Genomic DNA, 11,923 nt, shown 5'->3' on the forward strand with positions numbered 1-11,923 from the left:
GAGAGAGAGAGAGAGAGAGAGAGAGAGAGAGAAAGAGAGAGAGAATAACTTCCATATAACAAAAAAGTAGGCCAAACTTCCAAAAACCTCTTTCATAGAAAAATATCATGGTAACCTAGACCTAAGTGAAGTCTCTAAAGTTCATAAAATGGCAAAATAACAAAAATGAAAAAAATAAAGGTAGTGGTCATTTTACAGGAATTTAACAGAGGGGTTTCACATTAACTGCCAAAGACCAGCCGTGATAATTTTCCAAAACTTGGACCAAAACTGTAAACCAATTCAATCACAAGGACCAAAATTGTAATTTATTATGTTAAAACATAACTTCCTTCAAATAAGCCAGCTTCTATGCAACATTTCAAAACACCGACACCCCTATGTACTACTATCAATGTGTTAATTAAAGCCACGCCGATAATACTAGATCCTTGTGTATGATAAAGGGATTAAGATACTACGGTTATATAAGAATAAATAAAGGTGGTTGAAAATTCCGGTTTTATTTATAAATGAAACCTTGAAATAATATAATTGTAAATTAATTGTCACCCAGACAAAAGTCTTGCGATGACAGAACGATAAACACACTACAAGAGAGCACGTCTTAACCCTACTCCTCAACATGCTCTCCAACACTTTTGTTTCTTTAACCCTTTTCGTATAGACCCTACTCCTCCTCTCTAATCCACCACCGTCGCTGCCATGGGAGGAGGACGCAAGTTATCAGCATCCTTTCTCTCCTCATTATTCATCATCTTTTACTTTCTTTCTACCAATGCCCGATTCACTCCTTCGGACAACTACCTCATCGACTGTGGATCGCCTCACAACACCATCCTTGACGACGGCCGGACGTTTAAATCAGACCCTCAATCGGTTTCCTACCTATCCACCGACGAAAACATATTCGCCACCTCAAATTCCACCCCGGAAAACGAAACTCTCCCTTTATACCGGACTGCAAGAATCTTCGACAGCGAATCAGTTTATAAGTTTCTCGTCTTTCAACCTGGCCGTCATTTCCTCCGACTCTACTTCTACCCTCTCCACCACCCGTCATATAATCTCACCACGGCGGTTTTCACCGTGAAAACTGATCAAGGTCTAGTTCTTCTGCATGATTTTTCAGCCACAAAGAATTCGGATTCTCATTTCAAAGAATACCTCATTAACGTCCCTTCTGATGATTTCTCACTCGTTTTCTCCCCATTAAAGAAATCTTTTGCTTTCGTGAATGCAATCGAGTTTGTTTCAGCGCCCGATGAGCTCGTTCCTGATTCCGCAACCATTATCTCTCCTCCTGGAGTTTTTAATGGTATGTCGGATTATGACCTTCAGATTGTGCATAGAGTTAATGTCGGAGGGCCAATGGTTAGTCCAAAAAACGACACATTGTCAAGGACATGGAAGAGTGATAGTCATGGATACATGATGTTTCCCAAGGGTGACAAACTTGTTTCCGTTGATCCGAGCACAATAACTTATCCGGTTGGAGGAGCCACTCCTTTGATTGCACCAAACCAAGTTTACTCCTCGGCGGCTTCAATGGAAGAGTCTGGTGTCTCCAATGCAAATTTCAACCTGACTTGGGAGATGAAAATAGATTCGGGGTTCAATTACTTTATCAGGCTGCACTTTTGTGATATAGTGAGCACCGGTATGAACACCCTCTATTTCAATGTGTATGTAAATAACATGATGGGGATCTCAGGGCTAGACTTGTCATCACTCACTTCAAACCTAGCTGTTCCCTACTACAAAGATTTTGTGGTCAATGCGTCCGCTGTTTCCAACGGTTTGATACGTGTCCAGGTTGGACCATCTGATCTTGAATCCGCCATTCCCAACGCCATACTAAACGGCTTGGAGATCATGAAGATGAGAAACGCCGCAGGCACCTTAGATGGATTATTCTCATCTGACAGCAATAGTCGTGGTGTGTCACACACCACGACTATTGCAGAGGTAGTTGGTGTTGGAGCAGCAGCAATTGCGCTGCTGCTCCTCATCTTTACCTTCATTAGGAACAAAAACAAGGCCAAGGGTTGGGACCAGGGTGGAACTAGTTCCAAGTCATGGTTTCTTCCCCTCAATGCGAGTTATTGCAGTACTTTGCTTTCTAGCAAGAGCAAGAGTAAGAACGGGTACTCGAGTGTTTTCTCTTCTAATATTGGCTTCGGCCGATCTTTCACTTTTAACGAGCTACGAGACGCAACAAAGAATTTCGATGAAAGTGTGGTAATCGGCGTTGGAGGGTTCGGGAAAGTTTATATAGGGGAGATAGAAGCAGGAACAAAGCTTGCAATAAAGAGAGGAAACCCTAGATCTTCACAAGGCATTAACGAATTTCAAACCGAAATTCAACTGCTATCCAAGCTTAGACACAGACATCTCGTTTCATTGATTGGCTACTGCGACGAAAATAGTGAAATGATTTTAGTGTATGAGTACATGGCTAATGGACCACTTCGCGATCACATCTATGGATCAACCCTACCATCTTTGACATGGAGGCAACGCCTTGAGATCAGTATTGGTGCAGCTCGAGGGTTGCACTACCTACATACCGGTGGATCATCACATGGTATAATCCATCGGGATGTAAAAACCACCAACATTCTTCTGGATGAGAATCTAGTGGCAAAAGTCTCCGATTTTGGGTTATCAAAAACCGGACCAGCTTTGGACCAAACTCATGTTAGCACGGCAGTAAAGGGTAGTTTTGGGTATCTTGATCCGGAATACTTCCGGAGGCAACAACTTACTGAGAAATCTGATGTTTACTCATTCGGTGTTGTCCTTTTTGAGATTTTATGCGCTAGACCCGCTCTTGATCCTGCATTGCCAAGAGAACAAGTGAATTTAGCCGAATGGGCAATGGCAAAACAAAGGAAGGGTGTGATTGAGATGATTGTTGATCCTAGAATTGTGAAAACGATATGCTCTGAATCATTAATAAAATATGTGGAAGCAGCAGAAAAGTGTCTAGCAGAGTATGGTGTTGATAGACCTTCGATGGGAGACGTTCTCTGGAACTTGGAGTTTGCTTTGCAACTTCAAGATGCATCTTTGCAGCTCGATCCTCCTGAAGAAGATGATACCTGCGACGCAAAGACAAATAAGATCATGGCTTCTGAAAAATCCAAGAAAGGCGATGAAACAAATAACGACAGTGATGTTAGTATCCTTATAAATGATGACTCGGGCATCGTGATTGGTTCTCCTTTATTCTCCAAGATCGAAGATTTTGAAGGAAGATGAATATAGATCTCATTATTTTGGTGTTTGAAGTTGATTGTAGATTTTAATTGTTTGATTAATTGGGGTTTCTTGTTCTTCTATATATGTTACGTTAATGCATTTTAATGTCATAAAAGATTTGTGTACGGTCAACAATGTTCTGAATATTAAGCATTTATCAAACCGTTTGATAAATTGACAAATACCAAGGATGCGACTGATGTTAAAGATGAAAATGTTCTGAAACTCTTTTCTTACATAGGTCAGTGCAACCTTCTTTTGAAGTGTTGTATTTGACTTGGGCATTACTTGCTTTTATGCAATCTCTTTTCTATTGTTGTTACTTTCTTTTATGCAATCTCTTTTCTACTTTTGTTGCATGTCATTACAAGAATAACGACCTTTACTGGCGATCGACATCACCGCTAAAGGCCCAAGATGTCACTGCTAAAAGAATTAGCAGCGACCCATTACTGTTGGCTCGTCGCTAATACTCATACTGTCACCGCTAATTTTATGCGTCGCCACTAATACTATGCATCGCCACTAATGCTATCCGTCGCCAATAAAAATATTACCACTAATTATAGTTTTCTCTTTCTTTCGGTTTTTATAAAATCGTTCATTCCAAATACAAAACAAGCGTTACAAAAATATAAAAAAACTGCTATAAAGTATTAATTGTAGATAAATAAATCGAAACATTAAAATTTAAAAATACGACATCAATCCCAAAATATTAATCAAACATTCAAGTGCAAAATATGTTATAATTTTACAAAACATCATAAATCTTAAAACTAGCTACATGTCATCATCGCTCCCCTCGTTCCCTCCGATATCATTTCTTCGTGCTAGCAAGGTTCAAAACCATTCTTAATTGCTGCACTACATGTCGGGTCTCTTAGTATTGTTTGGAACATATCTAACTACAAAAAAGCAACATTATACCAAACTACAAATTAATAACATATAACTAAACTTACAATTAACAAACTATAAAATACCAACATATAAAACTATGACCACATTAACAATTCCCAACATATAAACTATTACCTAACTAACAATTGCCAACATATCAAACTATTACAAAACTAAAAATTATCAAAACATAACCAAACTAACAATTATCAAACTACAAAATACCAACATATCAAGGTATAACCAAACTAACAATTACTAGCATAGGAACTATTATCAAACTAACAATTACCAATATATCAAACTATTACCAAACTAACAATTACTAAAACATAACCAAACTACGAAATATCAACATATCAAACTATACCAAACTAACAATTACCAACATATAATCTATTATCAAACTAACAATTACTAACATATCAAATTATTACCAAACTAACAATTACCAAATTAAAAATACCAACATATCAAACAATAACTATATATATATATATATATATATATATATATATATATATATATATATATATAATAGATTTTAAAATTAAATAGTCTTGTTACATGTGATTGTGGCTGTGATGATTGTTCACGATCAGACGTTGACACAACAGTATAAGGTTTTACGCCCGATGCCTCTAATATATCCGCGTCGAACACCAAATTTTTTTCAAAAGCATTTCTTACTTCCTATGATGTTAGACCTCTTTCTTCAGTTAAAGCTTGATTTTGTTGATTTAACTCTTGGACTATAGCATTCTGTATTTTCAAAAAATGATTAACATCATAATATAAATACACTTATATGAACATATTATATTTAACCATTGACATATATTTGTTCGGCTATAGTACTAATGAATACCCCTTGGCGATCGATACGAGTCTTATAAAAGACCTCGAGTCTACTTAGTTCATATTTAACATTAAAATTGGATTAATTATACTTTAAATAAACAATTTGATATATATATATATATATATATATATATATATATATATATATATATATCATAACTTACTTCTTTGAAACAAGTACTACTATATGAGCATGACCTCCCTTTATGTGTGTATTGTTGTAATGCACCAACTGCTTTTTTTTGCCATCGAATGCTTTATTAATTAGGGCGTTCAAAATTTTGAACTATTTGCGCCCAATTTTCACTTAGCATACCCGGGGGGGGGGGGGGGGGGGGGGGATGGGTAATTCTCTTGGGATAATCATCTTGTTCTTTTTGGTGGTTTAGCTAAAAAAGATAATTAAAAATATTAGTCATAATAGATTATAACAAATGAATAAAAATAGCACTTAAATAAATCATAATAAGACTTACCATGCTCTTCGAGTTGTCCATAACCAATGCTTACTAGATGTAACACCCCTTTTCTAGGATGGATTTTGTGGACATGCATGCATCAAAGGGATGATTTTTAGGAAAAATATAGTACCACGACCTAGTGAATGGAGCACCATTGTGTGGCATACCAAATGCATGAAACACGTATTTGATGACCACCACAATCTGGCAAAAGGAATATCACGACGTGGTAGCATCTGTAGCCCAAGCCCATGATTTTTTAGGCTTTCTTCCATATTTAATCACCTAATCTCAAGGATTAGGGTGTCCCCTTCATCATCTAACCATTCAACAACAAAAACCTAGCCTACAAGGATGTTTAGGATCTTTTTTGCTAGATTGAAGACCTTGTTCTTGGACTTTGGTAAAGATCATTTTGGTGTAAGGGAGCAAGTGACCAGCTTAAAATCATAATATCCTTAAGATTTTTGAGTTGTTGGAGTCGGTTCACTGGTACAGTCAGTGCAGGGAGTGATTGTGTTGCTCTGTTCCTTGGGTCTTTGATTCAAGTGAGTTTCCTCATTGTTACATATATCATATGTTGTATGTGAGTTGATGATAGCTTGGGGGTTACTGATAACCCAATTTGTCGTATGTGATCTGCTGATAGCTCAGGGTTGCTGATAAATCCTTATATGTTATGATATATGAGTAGTGGCATGCTGGTTAGAGTACCAGGAGGTCGATAATATTCTAGTTAAGTGCCTTAGGGGTTGTAGACAGTCATGTAGGATAACGTGAGAACTCTTGATCTAGGCTTTCTTTCTTATTCCTTGTTTGGTTGTGGCTCTAGAGTAAGATCACCTGTTCAAATGTCTATCTCACCTCTGATTATAATTTACATATAGCTATGCATTCATTAATGATCTGCTCGTAGTGGCATAGAGTATTGTATGAGGCCTGGTATGTGGTAGTGAGTTTGCTCATTATATTACATATGCCATAGTGGTGTGCTTGTTAGACTATCTGAGTTTTATTTGTTAATTGTTGTTATTTGTACTTATCGAGATGCTAATAACTCCAGGACTGCTAACAATCTGCAAGGTTGCTGATAAACCATGGGGCTACTGTGAGCCAATTGGAGTTCTAACAGTCCGAGGGTTGCTATTTACATTGTTGTGATGTATGTGACATTCAGGACTGCCGATAGTCATCAAGATTGCTGATAGTCTCAGGGTTGTTGATAACCTATAATTGATTATTATGTTGTGTTGTATGTGATATTTTGAGGGAACTCACTTAGCTTCGACATACAGTTGTGGATTAAATGGCTTTTAGGTACGATTGGTAATCATGGTAATGCGAAGGCATGACTGTACACACTTATTAGAAGCATTGGAGATTCCATATGGGATTATGACTTGTAAGGGTAACGAACTTTCGACTTTGTTCACATTTAGTCACTAAACTTTTTTTCGTTATCTATTTGCCACTGAACTATTGAAACTGTTCACATTTTACCCTTATGACCGGTTGTTACCGGTCATAAGGGTAAAATGTGAACAATTTCAATAGTTTAGTGGCAAATATATAATAAAAAAAATTTTAGTGACTAAATATGAACAAAATTGAAAGTTCATTCCCCTTTAAAAAGTTCAATGACTAAATGTGAACAAACTTCCTCTTAATTGTATTATTTTTTAGCAAATTATTTGTTTGTGTTAAATTCTAGCAAAATTTGTTGATGAAGAAATCTACGAAAAACTGAAACAAAAAAATAAAAAACCAATGGTTTGGTATTTTCCAAAATAAAAAATCAAAATTTCCAATCTGATTTTGTTTTTACAAAAGAATTAATCATTCTCATTTATGTGAATTATGACCATTGGTTTGACATGTAGAATTAAAGAACACACAAAGAACACGGTGATTTGAGTGTTTAAGAGATGCATTCGATTATGAAAGGTGTTTACAAAAAAGGATCTAGATCTAAATGAACATAATTAACACGCACTAACACTCTCAATGTTACATCTCTCTCTCTTTCTCTCTCTCTCTCTCTCTATATATATATATACATATATATATATATATACACACACACACACACACTAGCCGTTACCCGCGCAATGCGGCGGGTGGCGAATACTTTGTTTCGACAATAAGTGTTTTTCGGGATGAAAGCCTTATGGACTATATGTGTGTCTGTCAAAGCGGAAGACGACAAATGCTTTGTTTTGGTAATTAGTTTCTTTTTAGGATGAAAACCATTTGGACCATATACGTATCGAAAAAAATGTCATGATGAAACCCATTTCTGACAATTAGTTTTTCTAAAAAAACATGGCATAAAGCCTAGTGCAGAAATCAATTACAATGTCACAAATTGACTAAATTTAGCACTAATCGCCAAAGCATGATGAGAGCGTGAAGGTTCATTTAAACAATATGGTTGTTAGTTGGATTTTTTATTTGTCTCATCCATAAACATAATATTCTAAAATGTTCAATAAATAACTAATAACATAATCTTTATATGCATATTTTCGTAGATGAAAGTTCTAAAAAACCAAGAAATATATCATCTTCCATCTTTATCATTTTCAAATTCTAACATTACATCAAGTGCCTACAGACACACAAACATTAAACTATATATCACAATAATAATAATAATAATAATAATAATAATAATAATAATAATACCCACCCTCACACCGTCATACCTATTTTTAGCACCATAATATCTTCTTTCTTATATTACTCGATATGAACAGCCATTACGAGGTTTAGGACTTAGGAGATAAACCATATGATCATCTCTTTTCTCCCACCTCCCCAAAAGATTTCAAAAAAGTAAAGATATTAACCTTATGTTAAAAATTAAATTCAAAATCAATGCATATATAAATATACACAGCTTGAAGGGAAAAAAGATTACCCTTTATAAATGAAGTTAAATGATGGTAAAACCATTGACCAATGTCAAAATATGTTGCCTTTTATAAATTAAGTTCACATGAGTAAAAACAAGAGAAAATGACAAAAATAACCATTTACACTAATTGTATTACAAAAATAGCCAAAAAAATCGAAATTACAAAAATGGCCACCCATTTCGCAGATGAGAAGGTCCCATCTGCGAAATGGGCTTCTCATCTGCGAAAGTACAAGTACCTAAAGCACAGTTGTGCTTTAGGTACTTGTACTTTTGCAGATGATAATTTTTTTTTTAATATTTTTTCTGTATAAATAGGGCTAATTTCGCAGATGGAATAGGTCCATCTGCGAAATCCTCTCAGTCTATCTGCGAAATGGTGTATTTTTTTGTATTTTTTTAAATTTTTTTTTAATTTTTTTTTTTTAAGTTTGACTATGAAATGAATTGGTTTGAAAGCGAGTTCAGAAATACCTCCCTGTGGACATATGTATTTCAGATTAGTTCCATTAACTTGCCATCTCCCACCGGTTACAAGACAAACCAAATATTCAATCATATTTTGAGCAAATTGTAGAGAGAGTTCCTAAACAAATAACAACCAAAATGATAGTTTTTCTACAAAAGTTTTTATATAGCAATGTGATTTCGTAGTTAAACCAATTCATTTCATAGTCAAACTAAAAAAAAAAAAAAATACAAAAAAATACACCATTTCGCAGATAGACTGAGAGGATTTCGCAGATGGACCTATTCCATCTGCAAAATTAACCCTATTTATACAGAAAAAATATTAAAAAAAAAATTCTCATCTGCGAAAGTACAAGTACCTAAAGCACAACTGTGCTTTAGGTACTTGTACTTTCGCAGATGAGAAGCCCATTTCGCGGATGAGACCTTCTCATCTGCGAAATGGGTGGCCATTTTTGTAATTTCGATTTTTTTTTGGTTATTTTTGTAATGCAATTAGTGTAAATGACTATTTTTGTCATTTTCTCGAATAACAATAAGTACCTCTAATTATCCCTGGAGGATGCTTCTTGTCCCCTTTCTGGGAGACATTTACTAATCTGCAATGGATATAATATTTATTGTTAATAACAGTAAATTAACTTAAATAGAAGTAAACCAACAATAAATTTCTATAAAGTGACGTTATTGTACCTTGACTTGAATTTATCAACAAAGCAACAAAGCTAAATTCCTACAATTTGGATTATACCAGCCTACGAGTAATAGTAAAAAAAACAATTGTTTAGTCTATATTGTGCAGTGCAATTAGCTTATATGTACCGGTACTTTGAAGACCATTTATAAAATGTTCACCAAGAGGGGTTATATATTTGGATCCTCGCAAACAACAGAGAAGATTTTCAATGTTACACAATAGACATATGTAATAAATATATACATATTTCTTGAGAGGTAAAGAGAGAGAAATATGCATACATTTCTTTAAGTGGGGCTGTAAAAACAGAAAGTTGAAGCAACCTTATAACCCATGTGCGACCTCCCGCTCAATTGCTTCAGTCTTGGTATATCTACCCTAACATAAAACATTACAATGAACCAGAAAATGAACTGCTATCTACTACAACTAACACTGAAAAACGTAACCGTCAATATTAATCGCTTCTGGAGAGGTACTAAATAGTACTTAAGCAAGAGTATAATATCAACACAAAATATTAATCGTAATAAAATTATGATTTGTTCTAAAAATTTCTAAAACGATGAGGTAGGCATGGATTGATACCTTAAAGGCTTAATTAAATTGATCATCCCAAAAGTTTTGATATAAATGTACTGAACAACCAAGAAAGTTACTATGGCTTTGGCTTATCGAACTTAATGACATCAAGATTAATTCTGACCACTTGCTGGATACACCAAAATATGGATACTTTCATCAAATTAATGAAAAATATTTAAACCAAATGAGTTTCAATAAAAGAGTAGTAACAAATATCTACATTCGTCAATTTAGTCAAAATCAAAACATTCCTTGGAACAAGTGACTTTGTTCCAATAGCATATTGCTGAGCAGCAAGAAGCTTTGCATGTGTAAACCATGTCCCCTCTATCTTTGGACCAGTTTCTTTCCAGTAAACCACATTGACCAGCCAATAACTTGTATAAAAAAGCACTCTCTATCTTATTTTGATGATATATATATATATATATATATATATATATATATATATATATATATATATATATATATATATATATGAGTACCATGAGTTCATGTGGCCTAATTTAAAATGTATTTAATCATACAGGAAGGAATTTTAATGATTTTGTAACCAAAGCATGAGTGCTACCAAGACAAACTAAACACTGCTAATAACAAAAACAAAATTAGTGAATAATGTATCAATATTATAGAGACAAAGTCAAAGTATTTTTCAAACAATTACCTCAGCTAAGACCAATCCAATGAGCCAGACAATGTCACTTTTGTGGTTGCAAATTAGGAGAACTTGTTCCTTACCTGAAGATATATAATCAAAATAAGCTGATATGTAAAATCTGTTCAAGGTTACGTAAGAATGTGATAAGGTAACCATATCAATTACTGAAATAATACCACAAGCGGCTAAGGAGAGCTCTCATTAATTCAAGTTTTTCATAATCTATAAATAGATCAACCTGCAAAAGATGAAATATTAGAATATATATACTATCTGGAAGTAGGTACTTTGCACCATATACCAAGGAAAGTGAGAAACAATCAAACTTCCAACACCTTAATGTGTGCCTACCAGTCGAAAAGCCATATAACCTCCAACCACAGGAGTTGTGCAAGATAAGCATTGATCTTCGTGTACATATTTTTTGAACATGAAAAAAGATGAACAAGTCATAAAAACATAATAACAAATACAGATTTAGTGTAGTGAAGTAAACAAAACCAAAACCTTTACTTAAACCCACCTCATTCTTATTCAAGTCATCATCTGGTCTGCAACAAAAACTCAACACCCAAAGATTAACTAAAGATAAAAGATCGAAAAATTAACAACAAAAAACCACGTACATCAAGGAAAAAGATCCGGAGGGTTGCGATAGTGGTCGTGCATGGGATGCCTTTGGCATCCATCTCGAGTTGGCTTTCTTGAGCACAATGAAAGTCTGGCATCATTTTTTAGAGAGAAATGTCGGAGAGAATGGATAGAGAGAACTCAATGTAGAAGATATGAGACCGAGTATTATTGAGGAACTAGTTTTTGAAGGCAGAAAAAAAATCAACAAAATCAGATGAGGGTATCAAGGCAACATATGAGAGAACTTTTAAAATTTAAATTTTTGTTGACTCTTTCTAGTCAAAAGGAAATTTTTGCTTAAAATTTAAATACTCTATATTCGGAAAGATAAGAGCTTGGATTTGAATGTTTCAACATTAGACATGTGAATTTATTATGTATTTAACACTTGTACCTATTGCATTGTATTTTGTAGGATTTTAATTAAAATATTATTTTAATGATGATTTGTTGTACTATTAGCTTAAACA

General features: G+C 34.5%; 1 protein-coding gene across 1 annotated transcript; it reads left to right on the plus strand.

Moving 5' to 3' along the window:
• The first annotated feature begins 636 nt into the window (after positions 1-636).
• Positions 637-3,471, plus strand: LOC145103153 (Protein kinase superfamily protein). The gene has a single exon (XM_079040699.1). It carries the CDS (start codon positions 706-708, stop codon positions 3,262-3,264), a length of 2,559 nt encoding a protein of 852 aa, XP_078896825.1. The 5' UTR covers positions 637-705; the 3' UTR covers positions 3,265-3,471.
• Positions 3,472-11,923: the final 8,452 nt, after the last annotated feature.

The sequence above is a fragment of the Lactuca serriola genome, chromosome 4 (assembly GCF_051521515.1).
Source record: "Lactuca serriola cultivar US96UC23 chromosome 4, Lser_US96UC23_V15, whole genome shotgun sequence".
NCBI lineage: Eukaryota > Viridiplantae > Streptophyta > Magnoliopsida > Asterales > Asteraceae > Lactuca > Lactuca serriola.

Bases quoted from the DNA above. Each gene is read 5' to 3' on its own strand.
- LOC145103153 (XM_079040699.1), top strand. From the start codon at position 706: ATGGGAGGAGGACGCAAGTTATCAGCATCCTTTCTCTCCTCATTATTC.